We start from the raw sequence: 24,774 nt of genomic DNA on the forward strand, positions 1-24,774 counted from the left end.
TAATTCCTAGCTTATGAGTTTTTTGAAGTGCCATAACACTCAAGTTATTTACAGATTTGTTTTAAAATTGGTCTTAAATCGGCTAAAATAAGTTTATTTATATTAAAAAGATAAATTTGGAGAACATCATTCATTTACTGCATGTTAAGTCTGCTGGAATATTAAGTAAATTTACAAAACAGTACTAATGAAAGCTAACTTACCTCCACATTTGAAAGGTTCACTTTGATAGGAACTGAGATAGCAGCAGTGACCTATTTCTTTATTGGACAGTATTATTCTAGCAATAGAAAACTAAAATAAAGTACACAATTCCTAATAATTGGATTGGCTTATTTATCATATTTTCCCATATATCCTACTTCTCCCCTAGTCTTTCGGGTTTAACAGCCATGCAGTTTGCTTTTACGCCATATCGGAAGCAGCCAGGCTTATTCCAGGCGAGACCATAAAAGTGGATGATGTGCCATGAGACCTTATTACATGTCGTCATGATGACAGATGAAGTCTTCTGTTCTAAGACTGAATAATCAGATGTTAAGGCCAGCAACAATTCTATCTGTTTCATTATTTAAAAATTTTAAAATTTACTGTGTGCATTTTCATACATTTTTACAGATTTCGTAAAATCAAAAAAGTTTTATTGCCAATGGTAAGTTTGACAATGCTACGCTTCGCAGAAGTACAAATTGTAAAAGAAAATTAAATTTCCAGGAAGCAGAATACAAAAAGTGTAAAACAGCAATTTATTTGATTTTCATGCTAAAATTATACAATTCATGTATCAAATGTAATAATACTGAATATAATTATTACAAAAAAGAGTATATATTTACTTAATCATTTTAGTTTCTACTGACTCTCATAACAGTGTCTGTTAACTCATCCGAGAATCCAACCCATTGTATTCCTTGATCGCCACCCGCATTATACTTCCCATTAAGGTTGGACCTGTAACAGGATCTGTACCACCAACCACCTGTAAGATATGTTATATGCAATTAGGGCATTAGTCGGTAAAATATTTCTGCATAATTATCAAACTGATTTAAGCTGCAGTAATTACATGTACCTCAACAAAAAGTCTACATTTTATTAAAGACAAAAAACGTTTTGAGCTTTCCAAAACATATTAAAATGATTATTGTACAAGTTTAAAAACAAAAACTTCATGGTTTATTAGTATAGGTGCTTGCTGTGAATATTATAAAAAAAGAAGCCAGAATTTGATACAAAATATATTTAATTGCGGTTTAAACTGTTTGTAGCAATTTGAAATAAGGTATATAGCAAGACATTTTTTGAATAGCTTTTTAAAAATTTCTAAAATTTGAAATTATGAAATATACAAAGTAAGTAAATTTGTAATGTGTTTGTTGAAAGCTGTATGATGATCAAAGAACAAATCCCAGTCTGTAGATTGGAACTACATCAGCAACTCAGAGATATAACTTATAACTTTGGCACTCTTGAAATTAATAGCTCTTTATATTTTTGGTGAACCTTTAGTTTTCAAAAAGTATGACACCAGATGCAAGTTTAATTGTTTAATGGCATTCCTTTGACCAGTATGAAACATAATTTATTACCAGGCACAACATCAGCTGTAGAAGTCAGCCATAAATGTCTTAGGTTGTGTCACATAGTTAAAGTAGATTTATAAATTAAGCGGAGCGTTCACTTGCCTATCAAATTTCTGATCTCTACTTCATGTAGTTTGAAAGATTGTCCTCGAAGCTTTAGCTAAAAGGTAGTAGTCGATGGCTATGATAATTTTTTCATAGATCGCACTCTTCACACCACCAGATGTATGTAATCACACTCTTTACACAACCGGCTGTGTGTAATCACATTTTTACACCACCAGCTATACGCAATCACGCTCTTTACCCAACCCGCTGTATGCAATCACACTATTTAAACAACCAGCCATATGTAATCACACCTTTTACACAACCAGCTGTAAGTAATCACACTCTTTACCCAACCAGATGCATGCAAACACACCCTGTACACAACCAGCTGTACGTAATCACACTCTTTGCACAACCGGCTGTATGGAATCGCACTCTTTACACAACTAGCTGCATATAATCACACTATTTACACAGCCAGCTGTATGTAATCACATTCTTTACACCACCAGCTATATACGATCAAACTATTGGGTGTTCACTGTTCAGTATATACGTGTACATTATGTAGAAAATTAGAAATTTTAAAATCTTATGATTACCATGACTGTATACTGCACACTTGCTGCCATAGACATCATTGTCTTTGTCTTTAGTAGAGAACGGCATGCCATTATGGTAGGAGAACATAGAGCTGGCTAACATTCCATTGTAGCTTCCTTCGTTCACCTACTGTAATAAGTATCATTTAATGTGTAAATAGTTTCTCTGAATAGGTAATCTTATCAAACACATTCTTGCAGCATAGCTTTGCTCGCGACTTCACCTACTCTTTTTATCAGATGTTGTTATACCATCCAAATAATTTCTATCTTAGCGTATTTAAAAAGGGGACAACAGATTGGTCATTTTGTGCAGTAGTCCCAAATGGGCAGTGAGTGCAAACTCAGTGAACATATTAGCATTTCTAAGGGCATATTTTAAGGCTAACTGAGGTGGATCCATTTTCTTTATTTGTTTGAGTTTGTAAGACTAACTGTGGTGAATCCATTTTCTTTATTTGTTTGAGTTTGTAAGGCTAAATGTGGTGGATCCATTGTCTTTATTTGTTTGAATTTGTAGGGCTAACTGTGGTGGATCAAATGTCTTTATTTGTTCGGGTTTGTAAGGCTAACTGTGGTGAATCTATTTTCTTTATTTGTTTGAGTTTGTAAGGCTAAATGTGGTGGATCCATTTTCTTTATTTGTTTGAATTTGTAGGGCTAACTGTGGTGGATCAAATGTCTTTATTTGATAAAAAAAATAATAGGAAAGCTGCGCAATTGTTCATGAATACAAAGGCAATTGATTCAGAAATACTTAAAGGTGATCGATTAATGCAGGTGTTACAGTGTTGGTCTACCATTCTGAATGTCTCGAGCTTGAGAATCATTGAAAGTTATCTTTTATCCTAACTTTGACCCCCTAGATACAAATAGATGACAAATAGGTAGACGTTGTACTTTTTCAAGAAAAATATAGTTTGTTATGTTTTGTTGTAAACATATAAAATATTAGTTATTAGTTTTATTTTGCAGAATAAACTCTGATTTCTAGAAAAATAAACAGTTTGTAGTAAAGGGATGTCAAAGATGTGCACTTCTCATCCCCTTTTTGTAAAATTACATAGTCTATAAAATCATAGTTTATAAAACCAGTGAGATTGAGCAGAAAAAGGAAACAAGTTGTTGATGCAAACGAATAATACTGCAGCTACAGTACAGCACACCAGTTAAAACTTATGTCTACTTTTTCCCTTCTATATGCCCAAAGGATGAGTTCAGAAAAACCTTAGAACAGACTACGAGATTTACATGTATTTTACTGATCTTATACAGTAAAATCCCTATAACGTAAACGTTCCTGGAATGAACTATTTACATTGTAGAAGTGTCTACTGTACAAAGGTTACTTAAATAATCATCCTCTCTGTTTATGGCTGGGTTATGGGAATCAATCAACTATGAAAATGCAATAAAAAAATTAAATACCATAGACGATCCTACAACAAAAATAGTCTGTTACAAAAGAATTTACGTTATAGGGAATTTGTTATACAAACAGTAAAGTACATGTAAATTGTCTAATTCGTTCTAATATCTTCCTAAGATCACTCCTTTAGCTCTTCCAAAAGGAGCAAACTAAAGTTAATTTTTTTAATTTATGATCTATACAGTTACTGCAGTATTATTGGTTTGTATACAAACATGCAGTAAGTTCTTTAACTTTCTTTTCAATTTCTCTCGATTCATGGTTCATGAACACAGTAATGTTACAATAAATTAAGAAAAGGGCACACTTTCAATGGCAATTCATGTCATTTCTTTTTTATTTTTTAAACAAAATGGTCTTTTTTGCAAAGGAAAAAAATGACAAAATGTTTTTTATTTCAAAACTAAAAAAAACAACAGTATGACTTTGAAACGTGTATTAAGAGAAATATTTGTCTGACCATTGCCAGGGTTTGAGGTTAGGAAAAAACATTTTTGGTGAAACAACAACTCAGTTTGACATATCGACAATCCAAATCCTGCGCCAATAGATTAAGTAGAAGTATTTCAGAATAATTGCACTTGTTTTTGATGCTTTGTCGACGCCTAAAGATCTCTAGATTGAATCAGATTGCCAAGGTATATAATAAAAAGAGAGCCAATACGTTCAGCATTTTTTCTCTCTCAAATGTGGCAAGAGAATTCAGGGCTAACTATAAATTTTTTGTTATTCAAATCAAATTTGAGAATACGTGCCGACTTGACACTTAACATTATATAGAATTTTTTACGGAGTATGATGCAAAAACTTTTCATAAATTGTTTACATTATGTAGAGTTTACGTTATAGAAGTATCTGCTACCGTAAAACGCATAGAAAGCTCATGAATCACAAAATAATTTGATGTTTTTACATCAGGTTTTATTATGGCTTTGTGTAAGTTAAAGATTTATGTGTAAGTTAAAGATGTATGTGTAAGTTAAAGATGTATGTGTAAGTTAAAGATGTATGTGTAAGTTAAAGATGTATGTGTAAGTTAAAGATGTATGTGTAAGTTAAAGATGTATGTGTAAGTTAAAGATGTATGTGTAAGTTAAAGATGTATGTGTAAGTTAAAGATGTATGTGTAAGTTAAAGATTTATGTGTAAGTTAAAGATGTATGTGTAAGTTGAAGATGTATATGTAAGTTAAAGATGTATGTGTAAGTTAAAGATGTATGTGTAAGTTAAAGATGTATGTGTAAGTTAAAGATGTATGTGTAAGTTAAAGATGTATGTGTAAGTTAAAGATTTATGTGTAAGTTAAAGATGTATGTGTAAGTTGAAGATGTATATGTAAGTAAAAGATGTATGTGTAAATTAAAGATGTATGTGTAAGTTAAAGATGTATGTGTAAGTTAAAGATTTTTGTGTAAGTTGAAGATGTATGTGTAAGTTAAAGATTTATGTGTAAGTTAAAGATGTATGTGTAAGTTGAAGATGTATATGTAAGTTAAAGATGTATGTGTAAATTAAAGATGTATGTGTAAGTTAAAGATGTATGTGTAAGTTAAAGATATATGTATAAGTTAAAGATGTATGTGTAAGTTAAAGATGTATGTGTAAGTTGAAGATGTATATGTAAGTTAAAGATGTATGTGTAAGTTAAAGATGTATGTGTAAGTTAAAGATGTATGTGTAAGTTAAAGATGTATGTGTAAGTTTAAGATGTATATGTAAGTTAAAGATGTATGTGTAAGTTAAAGATGTATGTGTAAGTTAAAGATGTATGTGTAAGTTAAAGATTTATGTGTAAGTTAAAGATGTATGTGTAAGTTAAAGATGTATGTGTAAGTTAAAGATGTATGTGTAAGTTAAAGATGTATGTGTAAGTTAAAGATGTATGTGTAAGTTAAAGATGTATGTGTAAGTTAAAGATGTATGTGTAAGTTAAAGATGTATGTGTAAGTTAAAGATGTATGTGTAAGCTAAAGATGTATGTGTAAGTTTAAGATGTATATGTAAGTTAAAGATGTATGTGTAAGTTAAAGATGTATGTGTAAGTTAAAGATGTATGTGTAAGTTAAAGATTTATGTGTAAGTTAAAGATGTATGTGTAAGTTAAAGATGTATGTGTAAGTTGAAGATGTATATGTAAGTTAAAGATGTATGTGTAAGTTAAAGATGTATGTGTAAGTTAAAGATGTATGTGTAAGTTGAAGATGTATGTGTAAGTTAAAGATATATGTGTAAGTTGAAGATGTATGTGTAAGTTAAAGATATATGTGTAAGTTAAAGATTTTTGTGTAAGTTGAAGATGTATGTGTAAGTTAAAAATAATTGTCAAAGTTGAACCTACACAAAATATCAGTAGATTTTTAAAAAAGTACTTTTTCTATAATTTGTCATTATTTTTTATGTTTGAGGTGATCTGATTGCCAGGATGTTTCAATATTAAAATGGGCAAAACTTGATCACAGTTAAATTGGTCAGAAGAAAAAGACATGCAAAATGACATTCCTAGTTGTTATCCTTGCTATGGTTGATATCAGTTATGTTTTTGTATGCATTAATTACGATCTGATCTAGGGTAATTATAAACATATACACATGTGTTTCAAGTGCTGCTACATTGTTACTATGTACAAGAGTGTGTCTATAGTTTTCAATTGAGCTCAGAACAAACTGGATAACTAATCATACCACAAATCTCTCCATTAACAAAAATTCAAGTTGTCAAAAGATTTCTAAAACAAATTAACTCTGTAAACAATGGTAGCATTGTATTTTCCTTTTAAACTGATTTCGGGAAAAAATTACCAAGAATTTTTATGAATCAGGTTTTATTAATTTCAAATTGCATAATTTTGTTTCAAAATGCTGTTAATATCTAAAGATCTTTGCACAAAATTTATGTAACCATATCTGTACTTGTGATCGAGATTGCCTATACGCGCCCTGTATCTTTGACTTCTTTTTGCTTTTGTGAACAATTTGATAAAAAATCTGTCAACAGTCATGAATTGTAGTAAATAGTGTTGCAGGATAGCTTTTATCCCCAGCTTGTTTTATTCATCTCCTGAGCAAAGCTCACCTTCCTAAAACCACTATTACCATGTATATTATGTGTTTAAATGATATCCCACAATTCATTTAATAAGCTCAGCCCAACTTACCTAGCCAATACTCCTTAGCTGCATTCCCAAACCCTGACTGGTAATCTGCCCAGCTGCAGTAAAAGTCTAAGGAACCATCAAACCTCTTTTGAAAGACAGTCCAGCCATGGCCATCAAAAAAGTCACACCAGACAGGAAACGGCTGCATGCTTTGAGGAAGAGGGTCAATGGAGTATACACCAGAGACCCGCTTTCCACTTTCATAAAGCTGCTGACAATCTAAAAAACAGGAAGCTGCGCTGTCATACATTACCATATTTTCAGATCATTTAATACTGTCTCTGATGACATGGTTATGTGGGAGACAAGAAAAAAGAGACATATGTGGAACACTGCGTCATTAGTTGTTGTAGTTGTTATCAGCTAATGAGTTCAAGATGCACTGTTACACACCTCTATACTGTTGGTCTATTCACCACTATATAGATGTCATAATCGTATTTTCACTTGATTTGAGCGTTTTAACCGCGATCAAGTTTTGTCGGATTTAATCTTGAGACGTCCTGGATGTCAGATCATCTCAAACATACAAAAGTTCGAAAATGGTAGAAAAGTATTGATACCTCCTAATAAAATCCCCTAAAATTTTGTTTTAAAGTTTTTCGTTTGAGAAATACGTGGAAAATGGCATCACTACTTGTTATAGTTGTTATAAGCTAATACACTCAAGTTGCACCATTACACCCCTCTATATTGTCAGTCTGCTCACAACTATAGATGTCATAACTGCATGTTCACTTGATCTGAGAGCTTTAACCGCAATCGAGTTTTTAGTATTTTGATCTTTGAGATTTTCTAGCAACCAGATCACCTCAAAAATGAAATTATTTGCAAATGATAAAAAAATACTCGTAACTCCTTATAAAATCTACTAAAATTTTGAGTAAAGTAACTTTTACTTATATTCTAAAAATAGCGTGCTGCACTACACAGCATTTTGATGATAAAAGGAGTCAGCGGAGTCTACCTGAGCTATTTTATATTTCAATCATATATTATTAGCCAAAAAACTTTTTTGTAATGCTCGCAATGTTAAAAGCCTCTGTGTCTGTATGAAGCACTGACTTGAATTTGGAAAAATATTGCATAGTGCCGGCTTTGGAAATTTAATGGATTCACAGCCTGACACTTGTACTATTCAACCGCCTTTAAGCATCTCAGAATATTTGTGCACGCAGTTATTCTCTGTGCTTTATTGGCACACCTACTGACCTCTCACAACACACTAGACTGCCAGAGTAATAGTAATTTATAGCATGTAGTGGAACACTGATAGTTAGTATAATATATTCCAAAACAAAGTTCTGTTCTATCATCTTTTATAACACATTGCTAGTGTAAGAGATTTTATATAGGACATTCTGCCATTAGCTCTTAATTTAAATATTTTTTCAAAATTGTATGTGTTTTTGAGAATAAATGGGAACTTGGTCCTCAGCACTCTAAAGTAGCACTTATTTTCTGTGCCAGCCACTTTAAATTGTCAAAATAAGCTCCTGTTTGCTGACATTTGTTAACAAATGCCCCATTTGCTGATAAGTGGCTGGTTTTTCTGCGGGACTGGCTGCTGTTTAATTCATCTAGAAAAATTAAGCCGACAACATATATCTGAAGTAACTGAGGCTTGAAAAGGTTTTCGGTTTATTCAAAACTGCCAGTTTACCAGGTGGTACATACAACTCTGCTACAAATCTGTCAAAATCAATCAAAATGATTATTAGGCCATTTTAAAAGTCTTTAGTCAATTTATGCTTAAATGAAACAGAATATAGCCCAATAATCTTAATCAATATACATCTTAAAGTTTGCCAATTGTCTCTACAGCTATAAAAATTGAAATCTAGCAATAAAGGATCTGTATCGCAAAATAATTTGGTCTCGGAATATTTGATCTCAAAAGCTATTTTACAAGGCAACAAGCTAACCAATTAAACTACACGAGATGCAATGAATTCATTGGTCGATATGATTCATTATATGAGTTGAAGTAGGCATAGCGACTCTGCGTTATGCACAACCTCAATAAAGCATGTGCGCTTTCACAGCTTTTATAAGGTCAGCAATACGAATACTAGCTTATTCAAATCAGCTAATTGCAACTATATTTTCCGCCACTGTGTATGAGCTGCGTTTTAATAGCATGCAACGCCGAGCATTTGACTAGTCTTTGCTATAAGAAAAGTAGCCAATGTAGTCAAACAGTCAACGGTCGATGATCGATGGACAACAGTCGACTGTCAATGGCCATGTATAATAATCACTCAGGCATGGTACTACTTAAGCTTCCAACATTAGAGACAAACAATACAGCAAACTTACTAAATGAAACCAAAATTTAAACTGGTTTTAACAAAACTTGGTTCATAACCACTATGTCATGAGTTTTCATTACCTTTTGGTACGCTTGATGAAACTTTGATAGGTTTTTTCTCTGCACCATTCTCTGATTCTCTCAGACGACATTTCTTTAGTGTTTCCATTAGACTGCCATAAACGATCTTCATGACCTCTAAAGACATTCCGGTATCATCAGAAACTTCCCGCTTTGACCTGGCCAAGTCTGGGCATTCATTTTGTAGAAGACGATGGATGGCAAATATTTGCTGTCGGTACATGAACAATTCTTGCACTTGATTGGCTGGACCAACAATGTCGGCGTTTTTTGCTGAAATTAAAAATAAAAGCACCAGTAGGAAAGAGAAATTTGCCATGATGAGAGTAGGCAGCATGAAATGACAGAAATGTTGAACTGTTGAGTTATATACTTGTATGGTAACAAACAAGCTCCACCCATTTGTAGCCTTAGTGATTCAACTACCGATGTTTACCCAATTACTAGTTAGAATACTGGTTACTTCTATTTGAGTGTTATCCTTAATCCAACTTTGTACAAAGACTTGTATTTGTTGTTTACCATGGAATTCTTTATAGCTTCCGAAGTGACAAATTAATGCCTACGTGCAATGAAAAGGCAAAGACTGATATTGAGAGCAATTTATGCATGAAATATTTAGGCACACGGGCTACATTGGCTAAGAAACTTCTCGTCATGCCACATTCTATGTCCAATGAGACTTGAGAATCACCATAGCTGTGACCAAACTTGGAAATGCCTAGGAGAACTGAGACAGGTGTGTGTTATCATTTATTATCACCAACGTAAAAGCATTGTGGCTGTTCAAATATTATTTGTGTAAACATGAACTAATCTTATCATCTTTAAATAGAAATAGATTAGAGTTGCAAATATTTTGTTGATGCTCAACCTTTCAAGGTTGTAAGGCACTGATTCAGAAGTTTTCTCTGGTAACAACTAATCTATAGTAATAATATAATATAGTACAAATATATAAACATATTAATTTAAATATTTAATTATACTTATTATAGTATTTATACATGCTATAAACATTTATGTATAATTTTTTTCTGCCCTCCTGTCAAACCAAATTTGGTGATAATGTCTACCGAAGTTTGGGTCTCCCACCAGAGACTTAGGCGTTTGAGCATAGTGCAATGTTAATGTCTTCCCAAGTTTGAGTCTCTTACCAGAGACTTGAGCGCTCAAGCTGTTTCCTCAAGATTGTACTGGTTCCAATAGTGCGTTGTATTTTTGCCGGTACTTTGGCATCAAACATTTGATTCGTAGAGGTTATCACACAGAATACTTCAATGACAATTGGAGTTGCATCGGTTATAATATGCCACCATTTTTAAGCTCCTCCCAAAGTGAGAGATATTTTCCACATTTCCTCATTGCAGGCTATGTTGTAGCCATTGGATACCACTCTACCTATTGCAGTAGCTCTTTTTCAAAGTTGGTCGGAGCATCGACTTTTGACCGTGCAGTCCTAAGTTTGATTCATACCAGCTGCTTGTTTTTTGCTGTCTCTGAACAAGAACGATGCTTTTATAACTCTTATAACCTCAATGATAATACATGCATACACTGAGCGGCATAACCATGTTACAGGTGTTGTGTATAGAAGTCTATGTGACGATTATGGCCTTAATAAACCACAACACTGGTGAGAAGCTCATGGTTAGGTGAATGAAAATGACCGCGCTAAGATCCTCTGGGACTTCTACATCCGGACTGACAAGCGTCTCCTAGCAAACCAACCAGATATAGTGGTGGTGGACAAGGAGAACAAGAGCGCTACTATAATAGATATAGCAGTACCCAATGACTACAATATAGCCAGCAAAGAAAAAGATAAGGTAGAGAAATATCTCCCTCTTGGAGAAGAGATTGAAAAATGCTGGAATGTAAGAACAACTTTAATCCCAGTAGTCATTGGGCACTGTGCGCAATAACACTGGCACGTAAAATGTGGCTTGCTGAAATACCAACAGCAATCAACTCAAGTGAGTTGCAGAAAAGTGCACTATTGGGAACAGCTAAGATCTTGAGGCAAGTGCTCAAAACTCCCAGGTCTCTGGTAGGAGACTCGAGTTAGTGCATAAATTGTCACCCATACGGGGTATCTGGAGTGAGGAAACTATTTATATATATACATGTACATATATATATACATGTATATATACATATATATATATATATATATATATATATATATATATATATATATTGTATATATATATATATATACAATAAAGTATAGGCTAAAAGTCAGCATAAAGTGCTCGATACTAAAGTAGAGCTTACTATAAATTTGGTAAGAAATTTATTAAAATTTGGCTAAGCAAAAAATTACTAAAAGTTTCATATTACACAAAAGGTGTGTAACACTCATCAGATAAAATGCTTAGTGAGGACTATACAGAAAATTCTGCAATAGCTGATAAACTGAAATAAAAGTTCAGGTATTAAAAGCTAGATGGATAGGGTCTATTATGTAATGCTATTTCGCAAAAGGTGTTTCTTAGAATTTCTACACGTAGATATTAGTTCACTACATTTGTTTAGCGTTGCCTTCTCATGTCTGTAAATGATGAAATATTTTTCCAAAGTACATAATTTGCAATTTCCGCTGTTTTTAGAGTATGGCTTGGTGTGTGATAAAGTCTTCTAGGCTATGTGGTAGTCAGTGCATCTTTCTTTGAGGTCCCATATGTAGCTGCTTAGCTCGGTTGAGTGGCGCAACTCTCACAATCAGAAGCTACTATCACTGAACAATCAAGAAACAACTAACCCTGGCTGCAATTGCAAAAATAAGAACACCTGCCCATTACCAGACAATTGCCTAGCAAAATCAGTGATATACCAGGCAAGCGTAACAACCACCTAAAAAAAAACCTGTAGCCATATATGTAGGGCTAACCGAAAACAGCTTCTAAACTAGATATAACCTTCACAAATCGACATTCAAGGACATATCTAAACGCCACTCTACCGAGCTAAGCAGCTACATATGGGACCTCTAAGAAAGCAGCACTGACCACCACATAACCTGGAAGGTTTTATCACACGCCAAGACTTACTCTAAAAACATCGGAAATTGCAAATTATGTACTTTGGAAAAATATTTCTTTTTATATAAATTTTGTACCAAATTTATATATATATATATATTTATATATATATATATATATATAAATGTCAAGGTTTGTCAGTCTGTCAGTCTGCCCATACTTCCATTTGACTAACTATAGCAATAATGCAATAGTGCTATAGCAATAACTATAGCGATAATGTTTTAAAAACAAGATATCCGCTGCGAATTGGATTTGAACTCACAACCTGCAGTTCTGTAGACATCCATTTATCTTATACACTACACTGTCCAATTGGATATACCTTGGCAAAGTTGTGCACATACAGTAGATGACCTATAACATGTACCTCTTATAATGTAAATTCCAGGCGATGTAAACAAGTTATGTTAAAGATGTGGTTGCGTCAAAATTGAGTTGGTTTTAAAAGAAAGTATTTTTCTTTTTCTATCAATTGATATGTTGTTTGTTGTGTTAGGCAATCTCATTGTTAAGATATTTGAAGATTAAAATCGAAAAAAATTGATCGCGGTAAAAAGGCTCCGGCCAAAAAAACATGCCCAGACTTGCCCAAAACAATGTAACGCGTGATGCAACCTGTCTATATCTCTCGTATTCACATCGGCTACAGTGGTAGAAGTCTAGTCTTACGCGGCTCTATTGGCATGTATTTTATCTTGTATTTGCTCATGTTAGCTAGAATAAAATTTTAAATACAGCTACAGATACATTATTATCAATGTCTCAAACAGCTCAAACAAAAGAAATTAAAAATTGGTCATATTAGCTTCCTCTAAATGCTGTGTAAACATCTTAGCACCGGCTACGAATTCTACCGGTCAATGGTAATTTTATCAAGCAAACTATGTAGAATAAGGTATTTGTATCAGCACAGTTCCGTCGCTACCCACACTGAAAACTAGTTTCTTAGTAAGTAAAATAAACAAGCTGTTTCTTTGAAAAGAATATGTGGCAAAACCAACTGCATCCCTAAAAGTCATGTTTATTGTATAGTCAACTGTCAACGTTATCGAGCCATTATCGGTATCAATTTGTAGAAAAAACTTTACTGGTCACATTTTATTAGTTGATTCAAGTACTAAACAAAGGGTCGAGCTGTGCAAAAGTACCTGTCCATACAGCTCTGATTACACTTCATAAATCAATCTATCAAACAAGATTTTAGTACAGGTGCCAGCACTATGATGTATTCAATGTTCTGCAAATCATGTTTTGCATTATCTTCAACAATATTATTTTATGATTTAATTTTTACAAGCAAAAAACTGTTTATCTCGGCATAAAGCTTTTATTAAAAATATCCAATCAAGTCGAGGCCATTCGCATAGTTTCAGCTCATACAATAGGACAAATTCAACTGCAGCAAACTCAAACAAAACATCATGGTTTATGCAGCACACATTCAAGCCTCTCTTTCCCATTTATGGCAGTTTCTACAATGACAAAGCTGGTTCGGCTGGTTGGACCACACAAGCATTCTGTAATCAATAAAGCAAATGCAATAAATATGTCATTCATAGATATCTCGATCTAACGCCTATCTACTGGAAGCTTTCATATTGGGAGTTAGATAGATTGCGAGTGTAATTTTAAAAATGATTAAATGTTTAACAAAGGTATAAGTATGCCAAGCCAATGATTTGAAGCTTTGGTTCTGGAAGTTAAAAATGTGCATTGATCAATCGATTTTCTTCACTTTCTACAAGTGAGAAGCAAACATCTAAAGTCTAATTATAAATCTAAATTACTAGCTAAAACTGCCAAATAAAATTTGAAGCAAATATAGCTAGGTGAAACGATGAAAAGTTATAAAACGATAAATGGTGATGGCAAAAAATTATAATTTTATTAATTTGTAAATGTACTCATGTGTTCTAAAATTATTACCTTTAGTATATTTATCAATCTAAGCAATTATATTGCTAGATGCTCTGGATTAAAAAGAAGCCGTCAAGAACTTGCTGTGCACCCCTGTCTCGCACGCGCGCACAGGAAATTACATTATAGCCTCAAACAGGGAAATATAATCTGAATGTAAACTCAACAGTATATATATAGAAGACTCAAAGTAAAAGATAAGTTTACCTCCATTCTCCTATCTTCCTCTGTAGCGTATGCTACAGAGGAAGATTGGAGATGGAGATAGGAGATGGTATGTAGATGGTATGTAGATACGATGGTAAGATAGGAGGACTCCTTCCTTACCTCTGTAGCTATAAGCTGTTTGTCCCAAACTTTAACCACCTGATGCTCAGAAAACTCGGAGTCACCTTTGCAGTAACTTTACAGTAATTTTTAAAATTCTGTTGTTTGTCAATAAAACGTGTCAATCGAGTAATTCATTAAAGTAACGATGTTAATTAATTTAGTAAATATCGATGTCGTTGCGATATAATAATAGAGTAAAATCCTTAAGTTTGAGATCACAGACAACGCGTTTTACGAGTGATAACATTTATTATTACCTAAATAAAAGATTTGTGCTGATGATTGGCTTATAAAGCGATATTATATTTATTGCTCCTGCACTCTTTTCAGATGTATCAATAGTTCTGTCACGAATGAAGCACCCGGTGGAATGTGAGCTTTTTAAAAGATGGCCTCATTCAAACGCATAATATGTCTCTGGACAGGATTGGTCTACAAAGGATTGGTCTATGAATTTCTCTGCTAAACAAAAGCCTAACAATGAATAGTTGTATATGCATATGAAGATTTTACTCTATTGCTAGCTGCTTTAATGGATTAATTTATTTGCAAATGTGTTCATCCGCAAATAATTTGGTCCGCGAATATGCTTGAAAAAACAGTTTTCGCGACATTTAACTCTGCGAATAACTTCACCCTGTAGGGTATTACTGTTGATCTACTTATTAACCTGCATGAGTCATGATTTGACATTTGTACTGTAATCTGATTGGTTGTGGATATTTCTGTTTTGCTTTACTCCGCTTTGTACTGCCAAAAGGTACGGCCACACATGCCGATTTGTTTGCTGGTTTTGACCAAAATCCCGAAATGAACGAAAAACAGAATAATTCACCCAAAATTCACAAAATCGTCAGAGCTGTGCATGCTCACAAAACTTGTCAACAAAACGCTTTTAATTGGTTAAACAAATTATTAGCGAGCACGATTCTAGCAGCTTTTACGATTTATATAGTCTGAGGCACATAACACCACACGCAAGAAAAACACTAAGGCAAATCGCCATAGTAAATACATTGCAACTGACTTGATTGCACTGAAGATGGCAACTCTTTCTACAATGGAACGTTTGCTGCTAAAATTGAAATTTTTATTAAAAAAGAAACAATTCGTAGCCATGGTTTCCAAATGACAAAAAAAACCAACAATATTGCAATTTAGGCAGTTGCTCTGTATGTACTATGTTAAATTGCACTAGTACTTTTATTGTGTGTATTCATACGTGTCTTGGACTATACCAATTGCAAAAGTTGCTAAAATCGCGCTCGATAATAATTTGTTTAGCCACTTAAAAGCGTTTTGTCGACGATTTTAGTGTGCATGCAAAGCTCTCACAATTCTGTGAATTTCGGCAGAATCAATCTGTGTTTGTGTTCATTCCTTGATTTTAGTCGAAACCAACAAAATAATCAACAAGTGTAGCCATACATTTAAACTGACAAGTACTGAATACAAAACTTCACTGTCTTCACGGTTTCACAAGTTTCACTGTCTGCAGTTGCTGCCAAACAAGCTTCCATAATAAAGGACTTTGATGCAGGGTGGAACCTTGCATCACAAAGCATTTAAACTTACATCTGTTGCTTTGTGTACCCATTATCATTTTTGGTACCAAATGAGGCTAACAAGGTCACTTTTACACTTTTAGCAAATATAAGCCAACGTAAACACTGGTTTTGCTTGTGTGAATTAGTGGGCACTTACTTACTATCCTTACTACTTAAAAACATCAAAAACACTCCTGGACATTACAGAAATAACGGTCTAGCCATATGAAAAGACACACCTGGTAGCACAGAACAAGAAGAAGACCAATTTGCAAATTTTTTCGACAAAAACAACTTGAAAATCAATATATAAACAAACATAAAATGCATTAACTTCTTAATTGTAACTCTAAACCTAAATACCAACTCATACAAACCTTATACAAAACCTAATAAGAACGTAAAATATGCTCACATGGGTGAGCAACCGCCCAAGACACTGAGCAAGCCGCAGGTACTACTGGCACCTTCTTTCTTTCTAATTATCACTGTACTGTGTACTAATGCTCAATGAAACAAACAAACCAAAGGAAGACAACTCTTGTAAACCATCAGAAGCTTTACAAGATTGCGCAATCAAATCATTTGTATGTGAGTAAATTATTAGTGCTGGCTACCAGATTAAAGTCATTTGATGAATTCATGATTTCATACATCTGGTAATATCTGCTGGTTCTGCTGACCTTTTCAAGTGACTCATCTTACACTCATGTGTTGATGGTAATTAAATTATTATGGTTATTACTCAAAGTGTTTTTATTATTATAATTATTACTATATTTATTGATAATCATGCCATTCCAAAAGCATTATTGCCAATAGTAACTTTAACAAGGCGATGCTTTGCAAAATTATAAAAGAAAATCAAAACTCCAAGAAGCAAAATCCCAAAAGTGTAAAACAGGAACTTTTTAGATTTTCAAGTTGAAATTACACAATTATCCAATTCGTGTACCAAATATAACAATACTAAATAGAATTATTACACAAAAGAGTTTATATTTACTTAATCATTCTAGTTTCTACTGACTCTCATAACTGTCTCTGTTAACTCATCTGAGAATTCATACCATCTTATTCCTGGCTTGTCACTCTCACCATACTTCCCATTAAGGTTGGACCTGTAACAGCCGCTGTACCACCAAGCACCTGCAAGACATGTTATAGTACAACTAGGTAGTAAATTGGCAAAATTTTATGCATAATTATCAGACTGATCTAAGGTGTGGTAATTACCTCAAGAAAAGTCTAAATTTTATTATAGGGAAAAACATTTTGAGCTTTCCAAAACTTATTTGAACTATTCTTAAACTAGTTTAAAAACACAAATTTGATGGTTTATTGGTATAAGTGTTTGTTGTAATTATTTAGAAAAAAGGCAAAAAATTGATACAAAATATTTTATAACGGTGCTTTAGACTGTTTGGAACAATTTCAAATAAGGTATGTAGCAAAACATTGTTTACATAATTTTAAAAAACTTCTAAAATACGAATTTATGAAACTTCTGCGTTAAATAAATTGTTAATGAGTTGGTTAAAAGCTCTATGACAAGCAAAGAACAAACTCCAATCAGCATCTCTAATCTCTCTAATCCATTACATCTACCACTCAGTGATATAAGTTGGACACTTTTGAAATTAATAGCTTCTTGTGTTCTCGGTGAACCTTTAATTTTCAAAGAGTATAACACCAGATCCAAAATTATTTCTGTAAGGGTGTTCCTTTGACCAGCATGAAAGGTAATTTATAACCAAGTAAAACATCAATTATTCACAATAGAAGTCTGCTATAGATGTATTATGTAGTTGCAGTAACGTAGATATTGTAAATTTACGAAATAATCATAGCGTTCATCATCCTCGTGAAATTCTGGTCATTAGATGAAATAATTTGAAAGATTGCTCTCGAAGCTTTTACTAAAAGATAGAAGTTGATGGCTTTGAATTCTCCATAGATCAAACTTTTACACTACCAGTTGTATGTAATCACATACTTTACACTACCAGTTGTATGTAATCATATACTTTACACAACCAGTTGTATGTAATTATATACTTTACACTACCAATTGTATGTAATCACATACTTCATACCACCAGTTGTATGTAATCACATACTTTACACTGCCAGTTGTATGTAATCACATACTTCACACCACCAGTTGTATGTAATCACATACTTCACACCACCAGTTGTATGTAATCACATACTTTACACTACCAGTTGTATGTAATCATATACTTTACATCACCAGTTGTATGTAATCACATACTTTACACAACCAGTTGTATGTAATCACATTTTTTACACTACCAGTTGTATGTAATCATATACTTTACACCACCAGTTGTATGTAATCACATACTTCATACCACCAGTTGTCTGTAATCACATACTTTACACCACTAGTTGTATGTAATCACATACTTCACACCACCAGTTGTATGTAATCACATACTTCACACCACCAGTTGTATGTAATCACATACTTTACACTACCAGTTGTATGTAATCCCATACTTTACACAACCAGTTGTATGTAATCATATACTTTACACCACCAGTTGTATGTAATCATATATTTTACACCACTCGTTGTATGTAATCATATACTTTACACTACCAGTTGTTTGTAATCACATACTTTACACCACCAGTTGTATGTAATCACATACTTCACACCACCAGTTGTATGTAATCACATACTTCACACCACCAGTTGTATGTAATCACATACTTTACACTACCAGTTGTATGTAATCACATACTTTACACAACCAGTTGTATGTAATCATATACTTTACACCACCAGTTGTATGTAATCATATATTTTACACCACTCATTGTATGTAATCATATACTTTACACTACCAGTTGTATGTAATCAAATACTATACACTACCAGTTGTATGTAATCATATACTTTACACAACCAGTTGTATATAATCAAATATTTTACACCACCAGTTGTATGTAATCAAATGTTTTACACCACCAGTTGTATGTAATCAGATACTTTACATCACCAGTTGTATGTAATCAAATACTTTACACAACCAGTTGTATGTAATCACATACTTTACACCACCAGTTGTATGTAATCATATACTTTACACCACCAGTTGTATGTAATCTTATACTTTACATCACCAGTTGTATGTAATCACATACTTTACACTACCAGTGGCATGTAATGCCATTATATTGTGTTCAATATTCAGTATAGGCAGTATATGGAAAGTTATAAATTTTAGAAGCATATGCTTACCATGAAAATTTACTGCACAGTTGCTGGGGTAGACATCATTGTCTTTGTCTTTAGTAGAGAAAGCCATACCATTATGGTGAGAGAAAGAATAGCTGGGTAATGTTCCATTGTAGCCCGCATCATTGACCTAACAAATATTGCTTTAAAGTGTAAATAGTTAGTGGCTCTGAACAGTTAATCAAACACATTCTTCCAACATCGCTTTAGTTACCATTTTAACTATTCATGTTGTCAGCTATTCCTACGTCATCCGAATAATTCCTGTCTTAACCAGTTTATGGGGAGAGCAACATTTTTGTCAGTTTGCGCAATTAAGCATAGTGGATATAGCCACAAAGTTTTTATTTCGAAAGAAGTCGTTTTGTAAGGAAGGCTGACTATGATTGATCGATTGATATTCGTTTTCATTTACATCTAATAGTAATATCTGATATGCTGGGTCTCGAAAAAGGAAATTTTGAAAGGTTATCATGATGGTAAATATTCAGTTAAATGTGTATGATCACCAAAAGCTCCAAATTTTTTGTTGTCATATATTTTGAATAACTATCTCGTAATACAAAAGTCCTTTTTTTATCGTAGTTCGTGCAAAAGTTAGTATTTTTGTTCTCTGATTGTGGTGTAAGACTTTGCAAGGAAAAATGCTTCCAAAGGCATTTTACGTAATGTGAAGAAAATCCAACTAACATTGATTCTAGCATGACCTCTTTTGCAAATAATGTAATATACTGTATCTTAGAAACACAATACATGCAAATGAATTATTCAAAATGAATAGTTTAAAAAATACTATCTAATAATGAATCTTACCCCGGTAACCTAAAAAAGCCTTAAAAACTCACTTGCAAAAAAGATAAATATAAAATTATTATATTGTAATAGAGACATAAAATTAGGCCACAATAAAAAACTATTTTAATTTCAGCATGAACTTGAATTTTATTAAGAGATTATTATTATTCATTATTATAAATATTTAAAAAACTATTATGGAAAGATTTTGAAAAATAATTCTCAATAATACAAAGTTAAAAGTTCCAAAAGTTTGAAGGTAAAATTTTGGTAGATTGTATCAAAAGGTACCTAAGTTTTTCATTTTTTTGTTCTTGTTTTTTTGTGTTTGAGGTTTTCTGACTTTCTAAAAAAATCTGGTGTTGCTTCATAAAAAATTGACACTCAGAACAAATTAGAACACTCAAATCAGTTAAAACACTCAGAAAAAATATGTGCATAATGACATCACAAGTTGTTATGGTTGATATCAGCTATTGTGTTCAAATTGCGGCATTACGAGTCTCTATTCTGTCAGTCTCTCCGCAACTGTAGACATCATAATTGCACTTTCGCTAAACCTGAGTGTTTTAACCACAATCAAACTTTGCTGTTGTTAATTGTAAAACATCTTGGCAGTCAGATTATCCCAAATGCCAAAAAATTGAAAGTGGTAGAAAAAATACTGATATTCTTTTATTATTAGATTCTTCTTTTATTATTATTACAGATTATTCTTTTTGATAAAATTTACTAAAATTTTGTGAAAATTTATTATTAAGCCAGATGATTTGAGATTCAATATTTGTATGATCACTTTTTTATCAAAATGAATCTTTTGATAAGCAAACTTGAGAATTGTCTTAAAATATGTAAGACTTACAGTAAGGGTGTAGTTGTCTGTCTCATTTCTGATAAAAAATGTTTGCCAAGTACCAGACCTGGTAGCGCCGTTAGAAGCCTTTACGTAGATGTTCAGTAGTTGGTTTGATTTGGTCAGAGCATAAATCTTGTCAAGTCCTGCATAATAAAAACACACTATAGATGTACTTTTCCTCTGTGTGAAGTTCACAAGTTGACCAAACTTTCCTTGGAAGTACATTGTTTCACAGTAAAAGCAAATACAAAAGTTTTCAACTAATCATCCTTCCTGTTTATGGTTGAGCGACAAGAATTATTCAAACTGAAAATGCTATAAAAAGTAAATACAGCACTTTTTATAACATATAAGATAAATAATGCATTCCAGCAGCATTTACGTAACAGGGATTTTATGTTATACAAACAGTAAAGTATATGTAAATTGCCCAATCCTTTCTAAGATTTTCCTAAAACCACTCCTTTGGCTCTTCCAAAAGAAAAAACCTAAGCTCAACTTTTTTTGTTTTAATGTACAGGAAATGCAGTATTATTGTTTTGTATTAGCGAGTTTTTTAATTTTTCTTATCAGTTTAGGGTTGTGTTGTAAAACTTAATTTACTCGTTAACTTATCGCAAAATAAGGTAATTTTACAACAGGTTAACGAGAGCTCGCACTTTCAACGGCAATTTACCTCACTTGGTTTTTTTAAGAATGTTGTCTATTCTCCAAAGGAAAACTGTTACAACATATGTTATATTTTTAAAATAAAGTAAAATAAAACTACATCTTTACAATATGTATTATTGTCTGTCTATCAACCTCTATTCTATTACCACGCGCATTAGGGTTTAAATGATATCCCACATTGTCATTTAATAAGCTCAGCCAAACTTACCTAGCCAATACTCTTTTGCTGCATTCCCAAATCCTGACTGATACTCTGCCCAGTTGCGGTAAAAGTCTAATGAACCATCAAACCTCTTTTGAAAGACAGTCCAGCCATGGCCATCAAAAAAGTCACACCAGACAGGAAATGGCTGCATTTCTTCAGGAAAAGGGTCAATAGAGTATACACCAGAGACCCGCTCTCCACTTTCATAAAGCTGCTGGCAGTCTATAGAATAAAAAGCTGTGCTGCCATACATTAAAACACTTCTGATGATTCAACACTGTCTCTGATAACAAAGATGGACATACCACAAATTTTAGTATATTTTATGAGAAAGTATGAAACGTTATCTATCAATTGCCAATTGCGATTGTTTGTGATGTTTGAGGTGATCTGATTGCCAGGATGTTTCAAGATTAAATTAGACAAAACCTGATTGCGGTTTAAAAACTCCAAAGAGAAATATAAGGGAAATGATGTCACTAGTTGTTATACATGTAGTTGTTAACAGCTAATGAGTTCAAGATGAACCGCTACACACCTCTATACTGTTGGTCTGTTCACAACTATAGATGTGATAATCGTATTTTCACTCAATCTGAGCGTTTCATTTGTGTTCAATTTTTGTGGATTTTAATTATGAGACATCTTGGTAAACAGATAACCTCAAACGTAAAAACATTCGCAAATGATAGAAAAATACCAGTCGATACCCTCTGATGAATTCTACTAAAGTTTGTGAAGTAGCTCTCACCTATAATATCCTAAAAACAGCATGCTATACAGTTTTTTGATAATAAAAGAAGTCAGCCAAGTCTATTTGAACTATTATATACTTCATTCATATATTTTTCGCCATAAAACCTGTTTTTAATCTTTACCATGTTAAAAGCCCATCCATCTGTTTGAAGCATTGACCCGAATTTGGAAAAAATTGCTTGGCTTTGGAAATTGACTGGATTCACAGCCTGACACTTGTGCTATTAATCAGCCTTTAAGCGTCTCAGAATATTTGTGCACACATTTATTTTCTGTACTTTATTGGCACACCTAATGACCTCTCTCAACACACTAGACTACCAGAGTTCTAGTAGTTTATAGCAGGTAGTGGAAGACTGATAGTTAGTGTAATACATTCCAAAAATATTTTCTGTTCTACCATCTTTTATAATATGTATTTTAGAATATGTATTTTATAATATGTATTTTATAATATGTAACAGATTTAAGTAGCCGGGGCTTGAAAAAACCTCGGCATATTTGAAACTTCCATTCTATTAGTTGGTACATACAATTCTGCTATAAATCTGTCAAAATCAATCAGAAATGGTTAGTTGGTCATCTTAACAATCTTTAGTCATTTTATACCGAAATGAAACAGAGTATGTACTGATAAGCATAATTTATATATGTTTGTATAAATCTCAAAGTTTGTCAGTCGTCTTTCGAACTATAGCAATTTAACTCTAACAATAAAAAATATGTATTACAGAAGATTTGATCTCAGAACCTTCTGTTCACAAGGCAACAAGCTAACCCTTTAAGCAACAGGGAATGCAATGGATTCATTGGGTAATGTGAGTAATTATCTGAGTTAAAACAGGTATAGTGACTCAGCTATACTGCAACCGCACCAAATCTTGCTCTCAGCTTTTATTAGTAAAGTCATCAATATGGATACTATCTTATTCTAATTACGCAAGTGCAACTAAATCAGCAACCACTGTTTATAAGCTGTTTTTAGTACCCATGCAACCCAGGCACTCGGTTACTATTTACTATAATAAAAGCCATGTCTGTCAATCAAAAGTAACGTTAAGAGTGTTACAAAAAAGATTGCTTTATATGTGAATCAAAATCACAGCTTGAATTTCCATCTAGGCACTCTATCATTTTGCCACCCAATCACACTTCCAAATGCAAGAGTAATTGTGCCTTTAACTATAACACATGATGATATTTTATGACTCCTAGGACTGTCAAGGTGCTAATACTTATAAAACAGTGATTTATAAACATCTTACAAGTATACCTTGCAAGCGAGAATATAATCAAGTTTTATAACTGAGATTTAACTATTTCTCAAATCACATTTGCCAGTTTCTTTAGCAATATCGATAAACAATATTGATTGCCTTTTAATTTCACTTTTATTGAAGTGTTTTTAGAAGATTTATTCAAATTATTTCAATTTAAGCAGAGAAATCGAAGAGATACTACGCCGTCTAGATTTTTTCTAAACAAATGGCCAAAGTTTTAGAAAGTGAGTTTGTCATGATATTGCTTGAGATGCATATGTTGACTGTCAGTCTGCTAGTACACTAGTTGCTTTACCTGAAAGTAACTTAAGTATGCTCATAGACAGTAATATGTTTTATATGAGTTATATGTTGTGTAAAATAGTCATCTTAGTCGATGCAGTCAAACAGTCATGTATAACTAGTCAATGCATTCAGTATGTACATGTATAATAGTCACTCAGGCAGGGTGCTACTTAAGCTTCCAACATTAGAGACAATCAATACAGTAAACTTACTAAATGAAACCAAAATTTAAACTGGCTTTAACAAGATTTGGTTCCTAACTACTTTATCGTGAGCTTCCATTACCTTTGGGTACGCTCGAGGAAACTGTGGTAGGTTTTTTCTCTGCACTCTTCTGTGATTCTCTGAGACGACATTTTCTTAGAGTTTCCATTAGATTGTCATAAACGATCTTCGTGACCTCTAAAGACATCGCTGTATCATCAGCAACTTGTCGCTTCGACCTGAGCAGGTCAGGACATTCCTTTTGTAGAAGGCGGTGGATGACAAAGATATGCTGTCGATAAACAAATGATTCTTGTGCTTTATCGGCTGGACCAACAATGTCAGCATTTGTTACTGATATTAAAAATAAAAGCACCAGTAGGAAAGAAAAATGTACCAT

The 24,774-nt window shown here is 33.0% G+C and overlaps 1 protein-coding gene across 1 annotated transcript; it reads right to left on the reverse strand.

Moving 5' to 3' along the window:
- Nucleotides 1-358: 358 nt before the first annotated feature.
- LOC137397088 (uncharacterized) lies at nt 359-24,774 on the reverse strand. The gene is made up of 11 exons (XM_068083373.1): nt 24,456-24,774; nt 21,853-22,071; nt 20,979-21,115; nt 19,325-19,451; nt 17,080-17,202; nt 9,213-9,485; nt 6,821-7,039; nt 3,665-3,675; nt 2,237-2,363; nt 857-979; nt 359-522 (listed from the first exon to the last, which is right to left on the reverse strand). The coding sequence occupies exons 1-11, from the start codon at nt 24,772-24,774 to the stop codon at nt 359-361; spliced, it is 1,842 nt and encodes a 613-aa protein (XP_067939474.1).

Source organism: Watersipora subatra, chromosome 5 (assembly GCF_963576615.1).
Source record: "Watersipora subatra chromosome 5, tzWatSuba1.1, whole genome shotgun sequence".
Taxonomy (NCBI): domain Eukaryota; kingdom Metazoa; phylum Bryozoa; class Gymnolaemata; order Cheilostomatida; family Watersiporidae; genus Watersipora; species Watersipora subatra.

Excerpts from the sequence above, each read along its gene's own strand:
- LOC137397088 (XM_068083373.1), bottom strand. The coding sequence starts at position 24,774 with ATGGTACATTTTTCTTTCCTACTGGTGCTTTTATTTTTAATATCAGTA. Across the intron at positions 17,203-19,324 it reads CTGTGCAGTAAATTTTCATG|GTGCTTGGTGGTACAGCGGC; the intron begins GTAAGCATATGC and ends CATGTCTTGCAG. Across the intron at positions 523-856 it reads AGACACTGTTATGAGAGTCA|TCTTAGAACAGAAGACTTCA; the intron begins GTAGAAACTAAA and ends CTGATTATTCAG.